We start from the raw sequence: 26,702 nt of genomic DNA, 5'->3' as shown, positions 1-26,702 counted from the left end.
ACAACAACAACAACAACAACAACAAATTATTATTATTATTAACAAACCTAGACAGCATCTTAAAAAGTAGAGACATCACCTTGCCAACAAAGGTCCGTATAGTTAAAGCTATGGTTTTCCCAGTAGTGATGTGTGGAAGTGAGAGCTGGACCATAAAGAAGGCTGATCGCCAAACAATTGATGCTTTTGAATTATGGTGCTGGAGGAGACTCCTGAGAGTCACATGGACTGCAAGAAGGTCAAACCTCTCCATTCTGAAGGAAATCAGCCCTGAGTGCTCACTGGAAGGACAGATCCTGAAGCTGAGGCTCCAATACTTTGGCCACCTCGTGAGAAGAGAAGACTCCCTGATGTTGGGAAAGATGGAGGGCACAAGGAGAAGGGGACGAGATGGTTGGACAGTGTTCTTGAAGCTACCAGCATGAGTTTGACCAAACTGCCGGAGGCAGTGGAAGACAGAAGTGCCTGTCGTGCTGTGGTCCATGGGGTCACGAAGAGTCGGACACGACTAAATGACTAAACAACAACAGCAACAATAATAATAATTTAATTATACCCCGCCCTCCCCACTCAGGACGGCTAACACCAAATATAAAACAACTGATTGAAATACAGCTTAAAAAACTAGATTAAAATACAACATTAAAATGCAACTTCATTTAGGGTAGGCTATAAATGTAATAACGAATCAATAAAATATGTTGTAGGGAGTAGCAAATTGCAGTGGGTTTAAACCCATCATTTGAATGTGATTATTCTGATTTTTTTAGCCTGGGAGTTGAACCACTTTTTAGACTTTTTTTTTTAATCGGTTCTGTTTTGCATTTTAGGCACTGATGAAAAAACCCTGATTGATATCCTCACGGGAAGATCGAATGCTCAGCGGCAGCTGATTGCAAAGGAGTACAGGGCAGCTGCGGGAAAGGTATGGTTCGGAGATGATCTCTAGGCTGCAAAAGACTCCCATCAGGAATAAGGGGGGGGGTGTTCTCTTGTGATGACACCATTAAATGCTCACTTGCTGGATCACCACCTTGTCGTGGTGAGTGGGCTTGCACGTTCCTATGACCCTTGTGAGCGAAGCCGTCGGGAATCTCTTACTCCCAGCAGGGTCACCCAAGGTGGTAAGGTCAAAGGGAAGGAACTAGAAAAAGAATGATCCAAGAAGTCCTCAAGTCCTGATTTTGTAGGTTTTGTATAGAATTACAGTGGTATCTCAGGTTAAGTACTTCATTCGTTCCGGAGGTCCGTACTTAACCTGAAACTGTTCTTAACCTGAAGCACCACTTTAGCTAATGTGGCTTCCTGCTGCTGCTGTGCTGCTGGAGCCCGATTTCTGTTCTCATCCTGAAGCAAAGTTCTTAACCTGAAGCACTATTTCTGGGTTAGCAGAGTCTTTAACCTGAAGCGTATGTAACCTGAAGCGTATGTAACCTGAGGTACCACTGTATAGAAGAAAGCCGACAGAGCTTGTGTGCAAGCTGAATGTTGGAAGATTCAGGACAGACAGACGTTTTCATGTGTGTCAGCGTTAAACTTGTGGGATATAAAGCTGTCAGTCAAGTCCAACATTCTGAGAGAGGACTAACGGCCTCTTTGTGGCAGGCAGTTTTGTCGGTGGGTCGGTTGCTGCAAGGAGTGTTAACAGGTAACGGCTCGGATGCAGTATTCTCATGACTCACTACTATCTAGTACATGGGTAGGCAAACTAAGGCCAGGGGGCCAGATCCGGCTCAATCGCCTTCTCAATCTGGCCCATGGACGGTCTGGGAATCAGCGTGTTTTTACATGAGTGGAATGTGTCCTTTTTTAAAAAATGCATCTCTGGGTTATTTGTGGGGCATAGGAATTCGTTCATTATTCCCCCCCCCCCAAATATAGTCCAGCCCCCCACAAGGTCTGAGGGACAACGGGCCGGCCCCCTGCTGAAAAAGTTTGCTGACCCCTGATCTAGTATATAGTTTATCTGTTATGTAACCTAAGCCTGCCTTCAGGAACAACACTGTAAACCTGAATGAATCTGATAGTAAAGAAGTTTGTGTTAATATGATTCAGATTCATGTGTGTTTTCTTTAAGAGGGACAGAAAGGGATTATCAGCCAGGAAGGTATAATTATTGATAGGACTCAAACGAGTTAGCAACCCGCTTGTCGCTGCATAAACTTAAACAGGGGATCGTTTAAACTCTGCTAAATTATATAAACGTTCCCAGGAAACTGTGGAACTCACTGCCACAAGAGACAGTGATGGCCACCCACTTGGATGGCTTTAAAAGAGGACTGGATGAATTTAAGGAGGAGAGGAAAACCAATGGCGACCAGCCAAGAAGTCGGACGCAGTAATGATTCTGGGAACCACAGGAGGGGAGAAGGCCATTATACAGGAATCCTGCTTTCAGGCATTTGGTATAGGCATCTGGTTGGCCACTGTAAGGCAGGATGCTGGGCTAGATAGCCTGGCCTGATCCAACACGCCTCTTCTTATGTTCTTATCAAATATAAGAAGCAAGAGACCGGGCTTCAAGACGCCCCACTCAGCCATGAAGCTTGCTGCAGATGGTGTCATCTCAGACCAACGTTGGTTGTTCTTGCAAGGCTACCTTGAGATCCAGCCTGTTTATAGCATCCTGAATTCCTTAAGGACTGGGCAGAAACAGGGTGGTGAAGGAGGTGGCAATAGGGGGCAGTTGAAAGTAGGGCTGAAGTGTTGTGCCCAGCAGGACACATGGGTGGGGGACTATGAAGCCATATGCCAGGCTTCATCAACCTCGGCCCTCCAGATGTTTTGAGACTACAATTCCCATCATCCCTGACCACTGGTCCTGCTAGCTAGGGATCATGGGAGTTGTAGGCCAAAAACATCTGGAGGGCCGAGGTTGAGGAAGCCTGCCATATGCTATCAGCAGTCAGGGTGGATTAGTGAGGATCCCTGGAAGGTTAGGCGTGTTAGAATTCCTGCTCCATGATTGCTGTCATGGGATTGTTGTCTATCACATGACGGTGTATGTTTTGACTCCACAAGGTGGGAAGTGACGAAGACAAGATGTTTGTGTTACTGTGTTCCGTGAAGTGGGACTATTGTCCTTTGTCTTTTTCCCTTTGCTGTCTGATGCTAGAGAGAGGGAGCCGTGTTGCAGTACTCCGTGTGTGTTCATATGTAAATAAAGTAGATTAGCCAAAATGCTGAGTTGCTGAGGTCTGTTACACAAAGTGTGAAGACTCTGTGGATCCCTAAGTGTGCCTGTGTCGGTTGGCATTGGTCGCTGTGATGTTCGGGCTGAAGAAAGCTAATGAAGCTCCCGAATGATCGATCAGGAGGGAGAGAACATGCCAATCGGGCATGTGTCTCTGCCAAGGTCCTACTCGAGTGTAGGCTGAGCTCCTGACAAGGAGGTCAGGTCTCTTTAGTCCGGGATGAGGCAGAGATCTAATTATCAATTTGCATGGCTGGACCACTTCAGGCTGTAGGCGACACATGATGGATTCTCTCTCTCTCTCTCTCTCTCTTTCTTCCATGTAGACAACCTTCTCCTAGTTTTCCAGCTGCAAGGATCTTTTGGATGGAGGAGCAGTCATTCCTAGCGCACCCTCCCATGTGTGTTTATTTTCTTGCTGCTCTCATTATTTTAAATTGACATAGCCACCCATCAGTAAATATTTGCTGGGCACCTTGCAAACAAAGCATATTCTTAAAAATGCAGCATATAAACGTTAGCATCAGCGATGAAAGACTTCAAAACAAACAAGCCATGCTTGCAACAGTGATAGAATGAAACCATGTGCAGCCCTGATTTAAAACCACAATTAAAACAGATTTTGGCTGCTTAATGTGCTGTGTGAAGTGGTCTTGCCCAGGCATGGGTTTTTGTCCTCACTGAGAATGAAGCTACAATTAAAAGAGAGATTCAGTGGACGGTTTATCTCTGTTGTAAAGGGCAGACCGTCCTTGGAGCCTGGATAGGATTTTTGACAGCGAGAAACATTGACAGCTCTGTTTCTTTCTCTTTTTGAAAAGGATATGAAAGATGCTTTGAAGGGGGATCTCTCTGGCAATTTGGAGCGTATAATGGTCGCTCTTGTAACGCCTCCGGCAGTGTTTGATGCTAAACAACTGAAGAAATCCATGAAAGTAAGTCTACAACGACAGCGCTGCGCCTTCTGTTATTTACTCGTTTGGGAAATTTCGCTTGCCATAATTTTTTTGCATCCGCTGCTGTTTTGAGGAAATTAAAAGATGGCCATACTGCATTGCGAGAATGTCTCATTTTAAATGAAGTTGTCTTCGCACATGGTTTGGCATTCAGAAAAAGGCAAGTGGATGTTGCAGCCACTTTCAAAGCTAGACCTCTGCTTGCCATTTCCCTTGCGGCAATTGTCACTTAACGGAAGAGACAAGCCGCTCCATAAAACTGAGCAGCAGCTAGCCTCTTCAGTAGAGGAAGAGCAAGCACAGCTCCACCTCTCCATACAGTTGCCTCTGGTGTATGCATGCCCCTTCTTTGGATTTTGGCCCCAGAGGACACACAGATGTTCTGATTCAGGCATGACATTCTGTCCCAACAAAAACCATCACATTTGTGTCAATGAACTGGGACGCTATGTGCTGTAAATATCTTTCTCAATGCCACCAATCCATTCAGAGGGCAGCTCAGTTCCAAAATCCATACTTTGGACCAGCAGTTAATGGATCGATCAATTCATTGGTCGATGCTTTCGGCACCCATTTAAACTGTTAGCTCACACCATTGACTGTTCGCCAACGGTGTTAACTAATCCCAATAGGTGCAGTCAAGGGAATGATAAGCCCCCTGTGGCTTCGGTGAAAAAGTTAAGCACTCACTAAAGCCCTTGTGTTGATGTCAGTTAGGAGCTTAGATGTTCTTGGCTGAATTGTCTTCAGTCCATCTCCCTTCTGCTGCCATGAATCTTCGGGATGTTACCGCCTCTGTTGACATTTTGTCTTTTGGCTCTTCAGAGGCTTGCTAAATGCTAGATCCCCAAGGAGGCCCTACAATGGAAACCTACAGTGGAAAGTGCCTAAATCATAGCATCTTAGTTGGAAGGGACCCCAAGGGTCTTCTAGTCCAGCCCCCCGCAATGCAGGAATCTCAGCTAAAGCATCCATGACAGATGGCCTTCCAACCTATGCTTAAAAACCTTCAAGGAAGGAGAGTCCACCATCTCCCGAGGGAGACAATTCCATTGATGGACAGCTCTTACTGTCAGAAAGTCTTTCCAAATGTTGAGTTGGAATCTTCTTTCTTGTAGCTTGAAGCCATTGGTTCAATTCCTACCCTCGAGGAGCAGGAGAAAACAAGCTTGCTCCATCTGAAAGCCCTTGAGATATTTGAAGATGGCCATCCGATCGCCTCTCGGTCTCCTCTTTTCCAGGCTAAACAAATCCTCTTACTCTTCTTTTTGCTTCTAGGGTACTGGAACAGACGAGCAGGCTCTGATCGAGATCCTGGCCTCAAGGACTAGCAAGCAAATGAAAGAAGTAGCCCAGGCATATTACACAGGTAACGATGACTTGGAGTGAAGGGATTCTGGTCAGGCAGGTGCTGTAATTGCTACTTTTCCAGCAGACAATACTAGCTGGAGATCGGTCAAAGAGGTTTCTTCAGTCATTGCAAGAGGCTGGGTGGGGAGAAGACCTTTTCTTGCTGGATAGCTGAGGAGTGGCTGGCTTGGAGAGGATGAAGCAGGCGAAAGCTAGTCTGTTGCAGTGGAATGCCGTCCCCTTCAGCCAGTGTGGTGTAGTGGTTAAGAACGGTAGACTCGTAATCTGGTGAACCGGTTTCGCGTCTCCGCTCCTCCACATGCAGCTGCTGGGTGACCTTGGGCCAGTCACACTTCTCTGAAGTCTCTCAGCCCCACTCACCTCACAGAGTGTTTGTTGTGGGGGAGGAAAGGAAAGGAGAATGTTAGCCGCTTTGAGACTCCTTCGGGTAGTGATAAAGCGGGATATCAAATCCAAACTCCTCCTCCTCCTCCTCCTCCTCTTCTTCTTCTTCTTCTTCTTCTTCTTCTTCTTCAGCCACCAAGATTTTGAGCATGTTCTTTCCCTGAAAACAGAGGCTTCCTGGAAGCTGACTGACTTGGTGCTCTGATGAGTAAATAATGTTATAAATCTCAGGAGTAAATCTGGCAAAGTTATCCTGAGGTATCTGAGCAATCTCTTAAACAGCCTGGAGTAATGTGTCAGGCCCTTATAAATCTTAGCTGCTTTGCCCTTTGAAAATATATATCGCAAGATTCATTAAACCCGGCTCCATGGTGTCAATTAGCCACATTAACAATGGGGGCCAAACTCCTCTCCAGTCCTCTAGTACTTATGTAGTTGGGGCCCTTCCAGAAATCCTTTTGAAGGTGTGTCCAGGATGGTTTTTTGTGCTTTTTGATGCTGTCAAGGGCGTTCAGGTGTGATCACACTTTCAAAACCCTTTGTGCAAAGTTTTGGGGCAGTCAGATCCCTTTTCTTGATAGTGTTTGTATCCTCGCCTGGCTTGATTCTCTTAAGTTCAACTACATATATACATTCTGTTGGGTCTTTTCCAGCAACCTGTTCTGAATATTCATTTATTCATGTATTCATTTATAAAGAAAAGAAAAGAAAATGTGAAGAAAGGGAAACAGAGAGAAAAGAAGAAAGGCCAAAAGGGCAATGTATCACATTAAGTAAAGTCAAATTTAAATGCTATAGGTTATTATATAGATATAAGTGACATTATTATCCTAGTCTAAATATGGTTACCAATAACCCACCACGTTGTGTATTAAAGCTTTCCGGATATCAGTATATTTGTCCAAACAAAGTCTGTGTCTATAGTCAACCAGTTTGTACCTGCAATTGTCATGAAAACAATGGAACAAGTGAGTAGCTTTTAAACCAGCCTTTCTCAACCTGTGGGTCCCCAGATGTTGTTGAACTACAACTCCCTTCACCCCTAGCTAGCAAGGCCAGAGCTCAGGGATGATGGGAGTTGTAGTCCAACAACATCTGGGGACCCACAGATTGAGAACCACTGTATTAAACCCTCATCCCCTTTACTCAGTTTTGGCTGACATCAGCTGGCCACTTTTTTGCTTGCTGGGATGCTTGACAGGCCTTCCTCCTTGCAACCCATCCCCAGATTGCTTCAGTTCTTAGAGGTCCTTTCCTGGAAAGGATCCTCTTCTGCTGCGTTTCAGAAAGATGAATTGCTGAGCTGTAGAGAAGCTGAGCATGATGGATTGGACAGTTTAATGCAGCCAGCCCAGCGGAGTCTATACTTGGAGCCGGTACAGCTCTGGGGGTAGCAGCGAGGCCCATGGCTTTGATTAATATCTGGAAGATTTATGGCTGTTTTCCTGGTGAAGTGGGTAAAGCTTTTCACTAGGAGTGCATTTAGCTTCGTGCTCGAGCACGGCGTATTCTAATGGGGAGCCCTGCAAGCTGAGCCAGGCAAATAACACAAGTTTGGAGAGCATGTTTATTGAGCCGTGATGGACTTCTTGGAGGCCCGCTGGCATTGCAAGCGAGCGATTGTGGTTAATTGCTTGGCAATGTCCTCTAAAAGCAGGCGGGGGAATCTCTGGCCCTCCAGCCCTTTCCATTTGGCCCTCAGAATTCTGTCCAGCTGTCCAGCTGCTTTCTTGGGCTCCATGATCACTGCAGATGGTGACAGCAGCCACGAAATTAAAAGACGCCTGCTCCTTGGGAGAAAAGCAATGACAAACCTAGACAGCATCTTAAAAAGTAGAGACATTACCTTGCCGACAAAGGCCCGTATAGTAAAAGCTATGGTTTTCCCAGTAGTGATGTATGGAAGTGAGAGCTGGACCATAAAGAAGGCTGATCGCCGAAGAATTGATGCTTTTGAATGATGGTGCTGGAGGAGACTCTTGAGAGTCCCATGGACTGCAAGAAGATCAAACCGATCCATTCTTAAGGAAATCAGCCTTGAGTGCTCACTGGAAGGACAGATTATGAAGCTGAGGCTCCAATACTTTGGCCACCTCATGAGAAGAGAAGACTCCCTGGAAAAGACCCTGATGTTGGGAAAGATGGAAGGCACAAGGAGAAGGGGACGACAGAGGACGAGATGGTTGGACAGTGTTCTCGAAGCTACCAGCATGAGTTTGACCAAACTGCGGGAGGCAGTGGAAGACAGGAGGGCCTGGCGTGCTCTGGTCCATGGGGTCACAAAGAGTCGGACACGACTCAACGACTAAACAACAACAACAACACAGCAACAGGAAGTGTATCTCTTGAATTGAGGCAGTGTTTCGCAAGCTTGGGTCCCCAGCTGCTAAACTATAACTCCCATCATCCCTGACCACTGGTCCTGCTAGCTAGGGATGATGGGAGTTGTAGTCCAACAACAGCTGGGGACCAAGCTTGAGAAACGTCGATTAAGGAGGAATGTGTGTGTTGGGGGGATGAGCAGGCAAGTTTCAGAAGAGGCGGTTCGCTACTTGACCACCGCCTTGCGTTAAGCCAGCCAGCTGAGAAACACAAATTTATGTTTATTCATTTACTGCATCCCTATCTCACCTTTTTTTTCCAAGAAGCGCAAGCACAAAGTTTTCCTTTCTCCTCAGTGAATCCCACAACAACCCTGCGAGGAAGGATAGGCTGAGAGACAGCAGCTTGCCCAAGATCACCCAGTGAGCTTAAGGCCAAGTCAGAATTGAACCCCACTTTCCCAGGTCCTTGTATTACACTCTAAACCAGGCATGTCCAAAGTCCATTTTGGGGTCTAATCTGGCCGTCAGTTGGTTTAATCTGGCCCCTGTGGTAGTTTATTTCCTGGGGTAAAATCATAAAAAAAGCTCAACAACTTTGGTTGGCTCTTTGGTGGGCCCTGACGGCCCTTCACTTCATCAAATCAGGCCCTCTTTAAAAAAAGTTTGGACGCCACTGCTCTAAATGCTACACTGCACTGGGTGTTAAGTCCTTTTGACAGCGGACTCTATGCTCCCTTTATGGCTGTCAGATGCTGTTGCGGTTGCTCGAGAGTAACCAGGCAGGACTCCAACCTGTCTTTTACAGGCTTTATTTTGGTGCAAACTATTTACAGTGAAGAGCGTCGTAAGTTCATGTCTGGCTCAATCGCTAGCAGAATCCGGGAGTGGTCTGTTTTTGTACCTCCCCCAACATAAAAGTTTTGTCACTCCCAGCCTTTTCCGCCCCTCCCTGTGCCTCAGATTACTGCGCATGATGGGCGATGGCAAGAGTGTGCTTCCCTCCTCTCCAGCTTGCTCAGGCGCAGTGTTAAGGCTCTTCCTAGCATCCTCTGGTCCTTTCACCTCCGCTCCACTGGAGGTGGGGCTTTCCTCCTCTCCGGAAGAGGAACTGCTTCGCAAGATTTTCAGAGGCTCCCTGTAACACACCTGCCCCTCTATCTCTTGCCTCTGAGCCGATGGCAATTCCCTGACAATGGCTTTGAAGTTGGCCCATAATCTGCCCCTTGGGACTGGCTGTAAGGCAAAGCCATACCTTTCTTCCATTGACAAAAGGCTTGACTTCACATCTGCCTTTATCAGAATATCATCTAACTGGGATGACAGCAGGGTGATTTAAGCAGGTCCATTCCGGCCACTAAAGGTCCTTGCCGGTTCTCCAGAGGTTTAGGGTGAGTGGGGTGGCCTGGGAGAGGCCATTCTCTGTGGCAGCCCTTAAACTGTGGAATTTCCTCCCACATCTGGCACCTTCATTATCCAGCTCCCAGGATACCTTGCAGCTTCTCCAGAAGGACACATGTTAGCCTGTGGTCTGTAGCTTCCAAGAATAAAGTTCAGCCATTAAGGCCTTTCTAGAAATTTCCTCCATGCTCCAAGGCCCATTGTCAGGCAAAAGGCATCTTTCAGATTTAGGATATTGAGGCACAGCTGTGTGGGGCAGCCTCTCTTTGCCTCTGGGCCAAAATTAGAGCTTTAGAATCAAGAGGACTCACATTCACACTTTTGTGGCCTTTGTGAGGCTAAAGATGGGGTCTACAGCCTGGGAATTGTCGTACGCATGGCATTCCTTACTGCTCCTGGTCCCTGAAATTTTGCTTATGGGCTTTTTCTTTCCAGTTTATAAGAAGAGTCTTGGGGATGACATCAGCTCCGACACATCTGGCGACTTCCGACAAGCCCTGTTAACTCTGGCTGATGTAAGAGAGCCTCCAGCAATTCTCTTGTTATCTGTGCCTTGCCTGTTTACGGCCAGGTTGGGATTCCAAGATTCCCAAATCCGTTAGCTTATTTGTGGTATTGTTTCTTTTTGGGATTCTACACCTCTCTTTCAACAGGCCTTATGGCAAACGTTGGGTCCAAATGCTGTTGATCTCCTCCAGCACTGAGTTCCGATAATGATGGCACGTTCAGAAGAAGGCTGTGCATGAGATAAATGTTGAACTCCACAGCTGCATTGGCTTATATACCGTATTTTTTGCTCTATAAGACTCACTTTTTCCCTCCTAAAAAGTAAGGGGAAATGTGTGTGGGTCTTATGAAGCGAATGCAGGTTGCGCAGCTATCCCAGAAGCCAGAACAGCAAGAGGGATTGCTGCTTTCACTGCGCAGCGATCCCTCTTGCTGTTCTGGCTTCTGAGATTCAGAATATTTTTTTTTCTTGTTTTCCTCCTCCAAAAACTAGGTGCGTCTTGTGGTCTGGTGCGTCTTATAGAGTGAAAAATACAGTAACTGGTCACTCTGGCTCTTATAAATACACAGTTCAGAGCGTAGGAAACTGCCTTGAGTCAAACCATTGGTCCACCTTATACTGAATGGGAGGACTTATTCAGCATTTGGCAAGACTCTTTCCCAGTTCCAACTGGAAATGACAGGAATGGAACCCAGAGCCTTCTGCCAGCACTGGATTTAGTGCAGTGTGGGCTGTCCCCTCACACGGGGTGCCAAGTCAAAGGGGCACAAAATAATGATGATTATAAAACCTATATTTAAAGATCCATATATATAAAGATCCATAAAAAGCAACTGTACCCAAATGAATTGTTGTGAAAAGAAGACATATTTAGCGGTGGGCACCAAATTTCGTGCCCGGGGCGCCATATTACCAAATTCCACCCCTTCTTCTGCATTCAAAGCCCTTTGCTTCAGCTGACCCTTCTCCTGCCCCCAAATCTGTTGCTTGGGGTGGGGGCATCACCCATGGGAGACTGGTGCCTGGTAATGCCTGCTCAACCTATATAGTTAAAGGTAAAGGGACCCCTGACCATTAGGTCCAGTCATGGCCAACTCTGGGGTTGCGGCGCTCATCTCGCTTTACTGGCTGAGGGAAACGGTGTACAGCTTCCGGGTCATGTGGCCAGCATGACTAAGCCGCTTCTGGCGAACCAGAGCAGCGCACGGAAACGCCGTTTACCTTCCTGCCGGAGCAGTACCTATTTATCTACTTGCACTTTTGACGTGCTTTCGAACTGCTAGGTTGGCAGGAGCAGGGACCGAGCAACGAGAGCTCACCCTGTCACGGGGATTCGAACCGCTGACCTTCTGATCAGCAAGTCCTAGGCTCTGTGGTTTAATCCACAGTGCCACTTGCATGCAAATCCATTGCTACAGGAGTGCCCTAAGTCTTGTGGCCTCCTGCAAAGGAAACCTTGTCATGTCTGTTCTCGATCTCCCTTTTGCTTGTGACACAGGACTGGTGCCAAATGCTGTTTAATGTGACGGGTGCTCTTATTCTATTTAGCTTTTAAAACCTCTCTCAATGTGATCACAGGGCCGAAGAGATGAGAATCAAAGACCGGATGAGCAGGCAGCAAAGAAGGACGCTCAGGTAATAGCAATTCAGAAAGATGTCGGCTGCAGGTTTGGCCAATCGGGAAGTTTCTGAGCTGTTTAAAAATGTTTCTTAGAGTTTCTGAGCTGGCAATCCGCCTGAGAAACAGTTTCTATCCAAATGCGATTTTGGTTTTAAACGCAGTGTAAGGTAGTCTCTATGGCAGTATATTGTATTTAATTATGGGGTATCAGAGTTTTTAGGGGGCTAACCAGGCTGGGATAGCTGGGATAGCAGGCTTGTTGGTTTTTGAATGTCTGATGTAGATTTTTTCCATTTCGTTGTTCTGTATGGGACAATGACAATAAAGATTATCGTAGCATATCGTATCATAAGCTGTGCAGGGCTGGGATTGCTCCATCCTTCTGAAGAAGCATTTGGGGGGGGATAGCGGGATGTCTGCAGCTCCAAAAGGACATTGGAGAGTTAGAAGAAATTTTTATTTATACTCAGCAACTTCCCAGTTCAGAAAACCGGTCTCAGGGCGGCTAACAACAAATGTAAAACACTTAATTGATGCAACAAAAAACAGCTTAAAATACTGTATAAAACGTGAATAACAATAAATTCAGAATTCAAAAATCAATTTAGGGGGGAAATCCATCCAATAAACATTAGATGATCACCAGGGCTAGCTGGCTAAATTAGTCCTATTTGGGCCAGCGAGGAGACCACGGGAGAAACTATAAGTGTTATTCCAATTTGACTAATAATTTTAATTGTTTATATTGGTTTTTAAGGTAAATTATATATTTCCCCCATTTCTTATTTTTTAAAAAATGTCTTCCTGGTGTCTGAGGGCTTCTGCACCTTTAATAGCAGCAGAAGGGGCTGATATTCCCTCAACAACTAAAGGTGCACGAGCCCACCTTCCTCCTTTGCACCTGGCTAACTTACCTCAGAAGTATTTAGAATGCTACAGAGATGAGGCAAAGAATACAGGCAAGCTTTTAATCTCTAGTTCTCTTTTTCTTCTTCTTTTAGATCCTGTACAACGCAGGCGAGAAGAGGTGGGGGACCGACGAGGGCAAATTCATTGAGGTTCTGTGCTTCAGCAGTTTTCCTCAGCTGAAACTAAGTGAGAAACCATTCTGGGGGTTCTCTCTTTTTCTGTGCTATTCAGTAAAGGGAGGCGAAAAGGGCAGGTCTTGCGAATTTTTCTACCGCCTGGAGATGCCCCTTAACAGCGCTGGCGTTCTTATCTCTTGTCATTCCTAAGCCTTTGAAGAATACAGAAATATCAGTGGGAAGAAACTGGAAGACAGCATCCAGAGCGAAACCTCAGGAAGTTTTGAAGACCTGCTGCTGGCCATAGGTAAGGAGGACTTGAGGGAAATGGGTCTGTGTGAGATATAACTACAGTCATACCTCGGGTTACAGACAGTTCGGGTTGCGCGATTTCGGGTTGCGCACCGCGCCGAACCCAGAAGTACCGGAACGGTTAGTTCTGGGTTTCGGCGCTTGCGCATGCACAGAAGCACTAAATCGTTCTTTCAGTACTGCTTTCAGTAGAGCTTTCAGTACTGCAGCACTTACCTGAGCTTCTATTTCTGTTATTGCATGTGTGTTTTACAGTGAATTTCTTTTTTAACAAGGGCAGAATTAAAGAAAATGCTTGACACCCAAGCCTAGGTGGTTGGGACATTTTTGAGGTTTGAATCCTAAAATTAAAGCCCTTGGAGATATATATATATATAAATATATATACATATACATACATACATATATATATATATATATATATATATATATATATATATATACACATATGTTTGCTAACTGTAAATGTTCTGATGCAATGGGTAAGTCTTGTTATCTTCATCTCTTTCTCCTCACACCAATAAATGAATAAACCTGCTCAGTTTTGCCACAACATTCAGAGCTCAAAAAAAAAAAAATCCCCAAAAGCATTCATGCAGATTTTTAAATTTATTTTTTTAAAGTGGTGCAATGGTGTCAATTATTTTTGGGGGGGACATTCAGAAGTTCCCCAAATCCAGTTTAGTACTTGCAAGAAAATGGAAGCTCCCCTTGCATTTTCACGGAGTTCGGGAGACGGCTTGACTTGTTCTAAAGGAAGTCTGCAGAGTTGTGCAAATGCTTTGTTGTTTAGTCGTTTAGTCGTGTCCGACTCTTCGTGACCCCATGGCCCAGAGCACGCCAGGCACTCCTGTCTTCCACTGCCTCCCGCAGTTTGGTCAAACTCATGCTAGTAGCTTCAAGAACACTGTCCAACCATCTCGTCCTCTGTCTTCCCCTTCTCCTTGTGCCCTCAGCCTTTCGCTTTCCAGGGAGTCTTTTCCAGGGAGTCTTCTCTTCTCATGAGGTGGCCAAAGTCTTGGAGCCTCAGCTTCAGGATCTGTCCTTCCAGTGAGCACTCAGGGCTGATTTCCTTCAGAATGGAGAGGTTTGATATTCTTGCAGTCCATGGGACTTTCCAGAGTCTCCTCCAGCACCATCATTCAAAAGCATCAATTCTTCGATGCTCATACCAAGAACTAACTTAGTTGGTCTTTAAGGTGCTACTGGAAGGAATTTTTTTTTTTGTTTAGCCTTCTTTATGGTCCAGCTCTCACTTCCATACATCACTATGTGCAAATGCAGTTAACATAATTACCCACGAGGGGGCAGCAGTAAGAAAAAATACCGACAAAGGCATTGTAAACAAGCACGGAACAGAATGCACTAACCATGCATCTGCTCTGAATGAGGGTTGTATGTTTTGCAAACGCTGTGGTTGCCCACCAATTTCACTTTTCTGCACAACCTTGACACTCCTCCATAGCTGTTCCAGCAAAGAAAATGCAATAATGGAGTCAACTGCTAACCCTCTTCTTTCTTTCTTTTTGATAGTCAAATGTGCAAACAACACTCCAGCATTCTTTGCTGAAAGGCTGCACAAGTCTTTGAAGGTAAGGACACAAGACGCTGCCTTCTTCAATCAGTCGTTCAACCTTTATCGGCGTACAAAGGAAACAGGAATATTTGGGTCGAAACATACAATTGGAATCTGTTCACAGAAGGAGATGCTTTGAGATAAAACTATACGGTTAAAAAGTACCACTCAGGTCTTATGACGACGTAGTTTCAGGGCCGGATTTAGGTTTGATGAGGCTCTAAGCTACTGAAGGTAATGGGGCCCTTTAAGTGTCCAGCTGTCCTTTGTCAACAACAAATTGTTGCCGTTTTTTGTGTAGAATATTAAATGGCAATTTATGGGCATACAGTGGTACCTCAGGATAAATACGCTTCAGGTTGAGTGCTTTCGGGTTGCGCTCTGCGGTGACCCGGAAGTAACGGAGTTCATTACTTCCGGGTTTTGCCGCTCGCGCATGCGCAGACGGTCAAAATGATGTAATGCGCGGAAGCGGGAAAACGCGACACACACAGATGCGCTGTTGCATCTTATGTTATGTTCAGTATGTGAACGGGGCTCCGGAACGGATCCCGTTCACATCCCAAGGTACCACTGTAATAGGTCTCTAAAGCCATTTGCACATAACAAAATGTGTATTTTATCAAAGTAATTGTTCAACTGAAATACAATTAAGAAGTATGTTTATAGTGAAAAAAATTTTTTGGGGGGGGCCAAGGGAGTGGGGCCCTAAGCTATAGCCTGTTTAGCTTATACATAAATCCGGCGCTGTGTAGTTTCATGGCGTTGCTCCCATATTCTGCTCCTTTCTCCATACTGCCATGCCTGCAGCTATTCAATAAAAAGAGAAACCCTGTAGGAATCAGAACAGTTTAGCCTCTCCTTCAGATTGAGGCACAAACATTTGTCGTTGATTACTTCATAAAATAGGTTAAACCACAGAGCCTAGGACTTGCCGATCAGAAGGTCGGCAGTTCGAATCCCCGCAACAGGGTGAGCTCCCGTTGCTTGGTCCCTGCTCCTGCCAACCTAGCCGTTCGAAAGCACGTCAAAGTGCAAGTAGATAAATAGGTACCGCTCCAGCGAGAAGGTAAACGGCATTTACGTGCTTCTCTAGTTTCTCCAGAAGCGGCTTAAGTCATGCTGGCCACATGACTCGGAAGCTGTACGCCGGCTCCCTCGGCCAATAAAACAAGATGAGCGCCGCAACCCCAGAGTCGGATACGACTGGACCTAACGGTCAGGGGTCCCTTTACCTTTTACTTCATAAAATGGACAGTAAAACAAGACATGTGCAATGGTCTCAGCCTGTCCTACACTGCAAGGACAATACCTCTCTGAATTTGGAACCCTGGAGAAGATTTCCTGCAAGATTGCAGGCAGCATAGCACTAAATCTTACAAGGGAAAAAGCTCTGCACTGGTGAGGATTGTATAGGTGGTGTCGCTATGGAGCAGCCTTGCCAAACAAAGGTGGGGAGGACGAGCCTGTATAGGGCTCTCCGTTGGATTTCAGTTCCCATCAGCCGCAGCCAGCATGATGGGATATGAAGTCTAACAATATCTGGAGAATGCCAGGGCATCCCTGAATTAGAGGGAAGATTTCTGCAGTGTTTTGCAAAACACGTAAATAGTGTGTGTGTGTGTGTGTGTGTGTGTGTGCGTGCTTTTCAAAGTACAGAGTCAGTAGCTCTGAAACACAAATGCAACAATTTTTTAAAATGGGAGAGGGAGTTACTGGGTTCTTTTTGGTTTTTTTATTATGTGTTTTTGTGTTTTTATATTGTGTTGAAACTACTCCGATACCTGGGGGTATTGGGTGGTATACAAAATTTATAAATAATCATAATGATGATGAAGATGATGATCGCTTTCCTTGTTGATAGGGGGCTGGGACAGATGAATTCACACTGAACAGAATTCTGGCATCCAGGTCAGAGATTGACCTCTTGGATATTCGAGCTGAATATAAGAAACTGTACGGCGTCTCCTTGTATTCTGCTATTAAAGTGAGTACCTCAATTGCTTCAGGTACATTCCAGATCTCTTTCTCTCTCTGTGTGTGAATCCACTTCTTTGGTCTTGGACATGAAAGACAATGTTGGAAAGCAGAGGGAGATGGAAGGTGATGGAAGTTAAGGAACATTTGCCCTCTGTTCCTTGGGGCAGATCCCTAAACGTCACCTGGGCTCTCTCAGCCCTGACAGCATGTGTAGGTAAAGGACCCTGGATGGTTAAGTCCAGTCAAAGGTGACTAGGGGGTTGTGGCACTCATCTCGCTTTCAGGCTGAGGGAGCCAGCGTTTGTCCACAGACAGCTTTCTGGATCACGTGGCCAGCATGACTAAACCACTTCTGGCGCAACGGAACACTGTGATGGAAACCAGAGCGCACGGAAATGTCGTTTACCTTCCTGCCATAGCAGTACCTATTTATCTACTTGCACTGGTGTGCTTTCGAACTGCTAGGCTGGCAGGAGCTGGGACAGAGCAACAGGAGCTCACCCTGTCATGGGAATTCGAACCGCCGGCTTTTTGATCAGCAAGCCCAAGAGGCTTAGTGGTTTTAGACCACAGTGCTGCCCGAGTCCCGTAAACCTACCAAGTTCTAGCTGGCAACCTGGGGTTGTGTTGCAGGCTTCAAACATTCTCACGCTTTTCTGGGCTTGAACAATGCTGTCTATTGCAGAGGTTTGCGAGAAGGTAAAATGACTGGCCAAAACGTGACTTCGCTCAAGACGCTGAGTGCTGTTCCAAGAAAGCATAAGTGAACACACTGCTAAATGTTTGCCGTATTTTTCACTCTATAGGGCGCACCGGACCATAGGGCACACCTAGATTTTAGGGGGGGGGGGAATAAAGGAAAACAATTTATCCTGCTTGCTGCCTTGGCTTCATTTTTAGCCGTGGGGCTGGGGCGGGGGAAGCTTGCAGATAGCTGCCTGAAGCCTGGAGAGTGAGAGGGGTCGGTGCGCACCGACCCCTCTCGCTCTCCAGGCTTCAGCGAAAACCTGCATTTGCTCCATAGGACACACACACATTTTCCCTTCATTTTTGGAGGGGGAAAAGTGCATCCTATAGAGCGAAAAATACGGTAAGTACTTTCCTGAACCTGGCCATGAGTATAGAATCTCTGAGAACCTCCGCTATCATTTTTTAAAAGCAAGTTTCTGGTCCTCATTGATGGGAAAACGTCACATACGAAATTGTGGCACGCAGCTCTGCTTAAGCTTTTCCACTCACAGGCACTGGAGCTTCTGAAGCTTTCTTTTCAATCACCCAGAAGCTAGCCTGTTGTGCCCCCCCCCCCAGATGCCCAGATGCAAAAGAGGGACTTTTCAGTCCTTGTGCAAAAGAGGGACTTTCAGCCAGTCTAGCTTGTCATGCTGATCTGCACCACTGGGAAAGGTCACAAGAGCCCTGTGTCCTCTATGCATTTTCTGCATATCCCAAAAAAAAAAGGAAAAAAAAGATGCTTTTCTGGCCGGAAATCGCTGAGGGAGAAGCAGCGACGGTAGCCATTCCGACTGCACCATGCCGCCAAAGGACGATAAGAAGGACGCGGGCAAGTCGGCCAAGAAGGACAAGGACCCCGTCAACAAGTCCGGTGGAAAAGCCAAGAAGAAGAAGTGGTCCAAAGGGAAAGTAAGAGACAAGTTGAACAACCTTGTTCTGTTTGACAAAGCTACTTACGACAAGCTGTGCAAGGAGGTGCCAAACTACAAACTCATCACACCTGTCTCTGAAAGGCTGAAGATTTGAGGCTCCTTGGCTCCAGGAACTTCTCAGCAAAGGCCTAATCAAACTGGTGTCCAAGCACAGAGCCCAGGTCATCTACACCCGAAACACCAAGGGGGGAGATGCACCAGCTGCTGGGGAGAACGCATAAAAGGTTCTTGGGAGGTTTTTAGACTCTGTAAATGACTAAACTAAAATAATTTGAACTCCTGGAAAAAAAAGAAGAAGATGCTTTAAAACTGTAACCACCACTACAAAAAATAAAAAATAAAACTCAAAGTAAATATTGCAGGTGGTGGAAATCTGTGTGGCAGCAACCATGTTTGCATATGCAGATGCCCACGAGTGGAAAAGCTGAGGCTTCCTTGAGGCTGCGGCTAGACAGACTGCGGAGACAAGCTCTCTGCCCAGATGTCTGCTGATAATGAGGGCCTCCCCAGGCTATCATTTGAGTGGAAAACAAGCTCAGCTGTTAACTTGGTGGTTTTATGGGGGATCCAGATGTCTTTTTTAAAGGTTTCCTTTCGCCAGCCCTCTCTCTATAGCAGCAGCGTTCTCTTGCTAGACAGGAAAGCCTTTGCGCAGTTTAATGGTCCTCCCATGGCCTGGGTCTTGCTCTATGGCATAGTTAGTTTAATGGGTGATGTGGCCCGGCAGCCATAACTGCAGCGCAGTGCTGCTTTTGTCTATAAATGGATTTACCACGTGAAGAGATTGAAGCGTGCCTCTTTAATGTGGCTTCCTGACTGTTTTTTTGTTTTACCCCCTTTGCAGTCTGACACTTCTGGGGATTATGAGGCCACATTGCTCAGGATCTGCGGTGGAGACGACTGATGGGGATGAAGCGCCGAGCCCTGGAGTTTCCTGCTTTGAGCTGCAGTCCTCCTCTGCGGAGTTTCTGAATGTTTAAACGAGTGTAAAATTGCCACCGTGTTTTCTTTATCGCTTTCTCAATTAGGCTCCGTAACAAGCAGATGCTTATTTTAGCACCTCCCTCCAGGCAATCGATGACATTTGCCGCCACACACGCTGCGCCGTCGGATGAAACCTGCGCCCGAAATTGTACGGGCCAGATCTGCTGGCGCTAAAGAAATCGTTGATATCCGTGAGGTTGGAATCAGCCTAGATATATGAAAGATATAAATCAATGAGTTGTATATATCCAGTATCTAGCGCTCTCTCTCACGATTTGAATACAGCTTCCCCCTGCCAAAAAAAAATCCTTTAACCCCATATTATTATTGCTTTTATATGCGAAGATCTAGCTTATCAGCACGTGCTGCTGTTTTTTCTAAAGCATCGTGCAGCCATTGTGGTTTTCAAGCTGTATTGCAGAATCGATGTAGCTGACACTGACTTTATTATAAGTTAGATTCTTGGGGAGAGGGAGAGAGGAAAGCTGGCAATAAGGAAGTGGCCCACTGCCAGCTGGCGACACATTTTGAGTAAGTAAGTAAGTAAGTAAATTTTTATTTATATCCCGCCCTCCCCAGCCAAGACTGGGCTCAGAGCGGCTAACATCAAATGTCAAGTACAGTGGTACCTCGGGTTACATACGCTTGAGGTTACAGACACTTCAGGTTACAGACTCCACTAACCCAGAAATAGTACCTCAGGTTAAGAACTTTGCTTCAGGATGAGAACAGAAATTGTGCAGAAACAGCAGGAGGCCCCATTAGCTAAAGTGGTGCTTCAGGTTAAGAACAGTTTCAGGTCAAGAACAGACCTCCAGAATGAATTAAGTTCTTAACCTGATGTTCCACTGTACATTAAAACACCATCAAACAACTGATTAAAATACAGCTTAAAATTAGAATCAGGATAAAATTAAATGACTGCCCATGAAATTACAACCATAGGGGTTGGGAACCTCAAGTATTCATCAGGGCTGGCTATCCATGTTTGTTCCACATGAGCCGATAAAAGGGCCGAAGAGGTAACTTACAGGGTCCCATGGGGGGGGTCAAACTGGGCCCGGACCAAAGGCCAGGCAGAACAGCTCGGTCTTGCAGGCCCTGGTCTCCTGCGATAGATCGTTCCACCAGGCTGGGTCCAAAGCTGAAAAGGCCTTGGTCCTGGTTGAGGCCAGTTTAACCTCCTTGAGGCCCAGGACCTCCAAGATACTATTATTTGCGGACCGTAAGGTCCTCCGTGGGGCATACCAGAAGAGGTGGTCCCATAAGTACGAGGGTCCCAGGCCGTGTAGGGCTTTAAAGGTTAAAACCAGCACCTTAAACCTGACCCTGTACTCCACTGGGAGCCAGTGCAGCTGGTATAGCACTGGATTAATGTCCCACGGCAAGGAGGAGAGAGAATACAAGTTGCCTGGTTCAGTTGCATGCCGGAGGCCCCAGGTCCACACACTGATGTCTCCAGTTTGAAACACCTCCTGGAAAATCCTGCCTTCCAGAGGGACTCCAGCTTCCATCGTCTGTGACCACTGGCCATTCAGACTGGGAGTGATGGGAGTGGTAGTCCTGACAACATCTGGAGGGCCACACATTTCCCATCCCTGGCTTGCCAGTAGTACATGTGAAAAGGATCTGGGGGTCTTAAGTAGATCACATGAGACAACAGCATGTTGCAGCAGCAAAAAAAACTAATGCAGTTCTAGACTGCATCAACAGTGTTCAGATTCAGTCTAGTGTTCGGATCAAGGGAAGTCCTAAAGGTAAAGGGACCCCTGACCATTAGGTCCAGTCGTGACCGACTCTGGGGTTGCGGCGCTCATCTCGCTTTATTGGCCGAGGGAGCCAGCGTACAGCTTCCGGGTCATGTGGCCAGCATGACTAAGCCGCTTCTGGCGAACCAGAGCAGTGCACGGAAACACCGTTTACCTTTCCACTGGAGTGGTACCTATTTATCTACTTGCACTTTGACGTGCTTTCAAACTGCTAGGTGGGCAGGAGCTGGGACCGAGCAACGGGAGCTCACCCCGTCGAGGGGATTCGAACCGCCGACCTTCTGATCGGCAAGTCCTAGGCTCTGTGGTTTAACCCACAGGCCTAATACTGCTGTATTCTGCCTTGGTCAGACCACGCCCAGAGTACTGCGTCCAGTTCTGGGTGCCACAATTTAAGAAGGATATTGAGAAGCTGGAATGTGTGCAGAAGAGAGTAGCCAAGATGATAAAGCATTTGGAAACCAAGCCTTGTGAGGAATGGTTGAGGGAGTTGGGTATGTTTAGCCAGAAAAAGAGGAGACTAAGAGGGAGATGTGATCGCCATCTTCAAATATCTAAAGGGCTGTCACATGGAAGACGGAACAGGCTTCTTTTCTCCTGCTCTCGAGGGCAGGACTCAAACCAATGGTTTCACGTTACAAGGAACGAGAGTCCAGCTAAACATCATTAAGAACTTTCTGGCAATAAGAGCTGTTCAGCTGTGCAGCAGTCTCCCTGTGAAGGTTGTGGACTCTCCTTCCTTGGGGGTTTTTATGCAGAGGTTGGGTGGCCATCTGTCATGGCTGCTTTGGCTGAGATTCCTCCATTGCAGGGGGTTGGACTAGATGACCCTTGGGGTCCCTTCCAACTCTACAATTCTGTGATTCAGGATGCCGAATGCAGATATTGTTAGGAGGAGAAAAGTTGGGAAGGAAATGGATCTTCTTGACACACATACACATAGAGTATTCCAGACCTCATTATCACAGGTTTTTCCAGACAAGTTTGTCAGAATTAGGGTTATCTTTGCAGAAGCCCATGCTTAGTTCTCTTTCCTTGACCTGTTCCTGGTGCCATGGTTTCAGATCTGAAACACCTGTACAGTGGTACCTCGGGTTACAGATGCTTCAGGTTACAGACGCTTCAGGTTACAGACTCCACTAACCCAGAAATAGTACCTCGGGTTAAGAACTTTGCTTCAGGATGAGAACAGAAATCATGCGGCGGCGGCAGTGGGAGGCCCCATTAGCTAAAGTGGTGCTTCAGGTTAAGAACAGTTTCAGGTTAAGAACAGAACTCCGGAATGAATTAAGTTCTTAACCCGAGGTACCACTGTAGTTTTAAAGGTGCCACTGAGCTTGTGCAGAGTGCTTTCTACCTTACGATAAGAAATCACATACACAGAAGAGACCCTCACATACCTAGGCGTGGTGCAGGAAGAACTTACAGGCCAGAGGGCAATGAGTTGGAGGTTTGAATGGCCCCCACCTCTAAACAGGGACAATAATGCCTGCAATTAAAGTAGAAATACCTGCTGGAAACGAGGGAGGTTAAAGAAGAGCTAAGGAGAGTGTTGGGTGGCCTGGAGCAAAATCCAGGAAGAAGCTTGTTCTGCTCCCAATTCATTTCAGTTGGGGCTGGGACCATAGCTGTCAACTTACAGATTTGAAAATAAGGGACCAGCAGCCTCGAAAATAAGGGATCAGCAGCCAAAATAAGGGTTTTTAGTCAACCAGCGGCCAAACGAAGCCTCAAGCGGTGGTTCCCACAGCGCAGCAACCCGGCAAAGGGGATGCAGCAAGGAAAACCACCGTCACCTCTCCGCTGGGAAGCGCTGAGCAAAGGCGAGTCCCCAGGCAACACAGCCGATTTGATCAGCACAAGGCATGCAAGCTCCACCCCACCCCAGTCGTTCTTAGACTCCTTATTGGATGAACAACGCAGCCAAGCAACACAGTTGGAGCCTCCCTCCTCCCTGGCCGGCAGGCAGGAGGGAGAGGAGCTGCTTCCTTTGACACCTGGGAAATTTAAGGGACATCATCAATAAGGGACAGCAGCGGCACACGACACTGGGATAAGGGACTTTCCCGCCAAATAAGGGATGGTTGACAGCTATGGCTGGGACACAGGAGTCTTTCCTGTTGAGTTATACACCCCATGTGTGCTTGTGGGGGCTGTGTACACTTTCGTGCAAGATAAAGACGCAGTCCAAATTTCCCCCTCCCCTGGTCCTCTGCAAACTGTGGAGGAAAAACAGAAGTTGCTGCTATACCACAGTTAAACTGCTTCTCCTTTTTCTTCTTCTCTGTTTCGCACTTCCAACTTCCTCCCCTTGCAGCTGTGGCCGCCAGACCTTTGGGTTAGATCTCACTTGTCACCACCGAGGAAGACGAAAGATTGGGAGGGGTGTTGTCTTACTGTTGCAGCCAGATCAGTTTCTTTCACATTTTGCAAGCTGTTTCTTCTCTCCCCACTCCCCACGGCATTGTTTTCCCTGCCCGCCCACTCCCAAATTATCATTCCAGGCTGGGGGAATCAGAGCAAGCCTTAGCAGTAGCAAAACAGCATTCTCTCTCTAGCTCTTCCTAATGCTAAATGAAATTTGTTGGCAGCAATCTGATGTTCCTTTCACAAGTTGCCACCAGGTGGCGGCATGCTTATGGAAAACCCTGTATGTGGGCTTCTCTGCTATATTAAGCAGAAAGTATTTGTAGTGCTGTGGGTTAAAAGACAGAGCCTAGGACTTGCTGATCAGAAGGTCAGCGGTTCGAATCCACGCGATGGGGTGAGCTCCCGCTGCTCAATCCCTGCTCCTGCCAACCTAGCAGTTCTAAAGCACATCAAAGTGCAAGTAGATCAATAGGCGGGAAGGTAAACGGCGTTTCTGTGTGCTGCTCTGGTTCACCACATGACCCGGAAGCTGTACGCCGGCTCCCTTGGACAATAAAGTGAGATGAGCGCCGCAACCCCAGGGTCGGTCACGACTGGACCTAATGATCAGGGGTCCCTTTACCTTTTTATTTGTAGTGATGAAGTTTTTCCTAGACTACCACTTTAGAGGGGTGTTTGGGGAGGGGCGGACCTCTGGTGAGGGACACATCATGCTCCTCCTAGGCTAGTTTGTCCACCTTTGGTCCACACCTTGCACTCAGCTCCTACCTGTGGCTCCTAGAAGCTGTCAGCGTACGACAGTGGCCACACCTGAGAAACGGCTTCGACTGGCCAGCCTTACATATTGCTCTGCCTTCCTTTGGACCACATCCACCAGGCCAAGAGTGGACCACCAGTCTAGGACCTCTCTACACACTTCCCAGGCTTGCACCCTGAGGAGGTCACTTTGCTGCTGCTAACACAGTAGTTTGACCTCACCATCGGAAGCACGCTCCATTGTCTCTCGAGACAGTCGAATGCCAACAAAAACACTCCAGTTGTGTGGCTGGGCTACATGTTACACTTTCCCAGGGATTCTACTGAAACGGGCATGCTTGAGATGAGCTCTTCGCCCCAGGGCTGGCTCGATCTATGCCGGTTCCTTATCCTTCCAGCCTCTTGTGGGTAGAGGTGCAAGGCATGAGGTTTCCTCTGCCAGAGTTTTCAGAACTTGTAGCCCATCAGATAATGAGGTGGTCTGGGCTGGCAGGGGCTGATGGGAGCTGTAGTCCAAAATAGCCGGAGGCCACAAAGTTGGTGAAAGCTTGGCCTAGATTATGTGCTGCAGGGACCTCAAAGCAGCCAGCCTTGGTGGTGTTGCTTTTCTGCAAGATTCTTCTTTTTTGGGGCTTGCAAAGCAATGTCAATTAAGACACTGCCCTGATTAGGACAGAGCGCTGGGAATAGATTTGTGTGAGATTTCCCTTTATGAATGGCCCTAATAACACTGACGGAAGCAGCGCACTGGAGCATGGCTTTGAATGGGGGAGCATCCTTGATAGGAACAAAGCGGTGGCGGGTGGGAGGGTGGTCAGCAAATGCCACTCATGTAAATGTCTTTGCTCAACTCATCATGGGGAACCTTTCCAAGCATCAGGGCCATATTCCCTCGTGGGCAGCCTTCTGGGTGGGAGCCACATGCCAGGGGCGAGCGAGCAGTAAACCATGCAGAGCAAGTTCGAGTTAACTCCAAAGTAGGATCTGCACAGGAATGTCTGGCCTAATGGGCACAGCAACTCAGGTCTTGCCCCCGTGAACCAGTTGCTGAACCTGCCCACAGCTGTCTAAGTCCTCTCCAGGGCTTTCCCCAAGGAGACGGTGCCTGCCTGCACCTAACCTCACCTCCGCCTTTTTCATGCCTCTTCTGGTGCTGGGAGACAAGTAGGGAGGGAAGTTTGTCACAGCAGAAGAGGGAGCCACCCATGGCTCCCGGACTCATCTCTGCCTCTTGGCCTCCCTCCTCCCTTGCTTCAGTTTCTGATCCTGATTCTGGACTTCGCTCTGCCACAGACTTCTCCTGCTCACTAATCCCTGTCACCTCTCCAACTTTAAAAACCTTCTCTTTCCAGTCTTCTCCCTCTGACCACTCATTGTCATCCCACCACCAATCCCCAGGCTCTGAGCCTTCTTCCCATTGGGGTTGCCCAGCTGGTTCCTCCCACCATTCCTCGGTGTCCAGCCAATCCATGACAGTAGGCAGGGCCAAGTGCAAATGTGGGCGGGGCAATGGAGGTGGCCTGTACAGCAGCCTGCATTCCGATACGATAATCTTTATTGTCATTGTCTCATACAGAACAACAAAATTGAAAAAATCTACATCAGACATTCAAAAACCCTCAAGCCTGCTATCCCAGCTATCCCAGCCTGGTTAGCCCCCTAAAAACTCTGATACCCCATAATTAAGTACAATATACTCCCATAGAGATTACCTTACACTAAGTTTAAAATCAAAATCGTGTTTGGATAGAAACTGTTTCTCAGATGGCTAGTCCTAGTCTTTATAACCCCGTACCTTCTTCCAGAAGGCAGAAGCTGAAAGAGATCATTTCCGGGGTGCGCACTATCCTGCACTATCTCTGCAGTTTTCTTATGGCACCTGGAAGCGTAGATTTGATCCAAGGTGGGAAGAGTGCACCCAGTTATTCTCTCCACAGTCTTTACAACCCTGGACAGCATTGTTTTTTCCCTGACCGTGCAGCTCCCAAACCACACACAGAGACCATAAGTTAATAAAATCACAACAGTACAATGGTAGAATGCCATCAACAGGCATTTTCCAACCATGCAAAGAACAAACAAACCCTGGATGTTCCTATATGCACACCCACCATCATCTTCCCTTCCAGCAACCAAGACGCATGATCAGAGTTTAAGGACACATTCCAGCCAGGCAAAAGTGCTCAGTTGGACGTGGCCTGGGGGAGAACCTTGAGCCCTGTAGGGCTGCATTTGGCCACCAGCCCCGAGCTTTTCCCAACCCCTCTCTTACGGTTTTGGCTGCCATGTTCTGACTAGCTCAGGTGCTTCTGAATGGGACTTGACAAGCTCTAGGATTTCACATCACTCAGTGGCCATTAGCCATGGCAGCTAAATGAAACTTCAGTGGTTCAAGGCAGTATACCTCCTGAGCTGGTTGCAACTAAAAAGGGGATAGCCATTGCTTTCAGGCCTGCCTTCTGAGTTTTCCAGAGACCTTGAGTTAAGGATATAAGAAAAGCTGTCCTGTAT

The 26,702-nt window shown here is 47.1% G+C and overlaps 1 protein-coding gene and 1 pseudogene across 2 annotated transcripts in view; both read left to right on the top strand.

The window, feature by feature from the left end:
* ANXA3 (annexin A3) overlaps positions 1 to 19,550 on the top strand; it is a 29,749-nt gene extending 10,199 nt beyond the window's left edge. The window contains exons 4-13 of the mRNA XM_083571765.1: positions 831 to 925; positions 4,015 to 4,128; positions 5,428 to 5,518; positions 10,062 to 10,141; positions 11,713 to 11,769; positions 12,757 to 12,850; positions 12,992 to 13,087; positions 14,626 to 14,684; positions 16,533 to 16,655; positions 19,157 to 19,550. Of these exons, the coding sequence (XP_083427891.1) occupies positions 831 to 925; positions 4,015 to 4,128; positions 5,428 to 5,518; positions 10,062 to 10,141; positions 11,713 to 11,769; positions 12,757 to 12,850; positions 12,992 to 13,087; positions 14,626 to 14,684; positions 16,533 to 16,655; positions 19,157 to 19,216 (869 nt within the window). The 3' untranslated portion in view covers positions 19,217 to 19,550. The remainder of the gene's footprint in view (positions 1 to 830; positions 926 to 4,014; positions 4,129 to 5,427; positions 5,519 to 10,061; positions 10,142 to 11,712; positions 11,770 to 12,756; positions 12,851 to 12,991; positions 13,088 to 14,625; positions 14,685 to 16,532; positions 16,656 to 19,156) is intronic.
* LOC310742485 (small ribosomal subunit protein eS25-like) lies at positions 18,113 to 18,590 on the top strand (annotated as a pseudogene). The gene has a single exon. The product of its transcript is annotated as a small ribosomal subunit protein eS25-like (transcript).
* Positions 19,551 to 26,702: the final 7,152 nt, after the last annotated feature.

Source organism: Podarcis filfolensis (genome assembly GCF_964270895.1).
Source record: "Podarcis filfolensis genome assembly, chromosome: 9".
NCBI classification, from domain to species: Eukaryota; Metazoa; Chordata; class Lepidosauria; order Squamata; family Lacertidae; genus Podarcis; species Podarcis filfolensis.
Note: the sequence above shows the minus strand (reverse complement) of the source record. Positions and strands in the feature narration are given on the sequence as shown.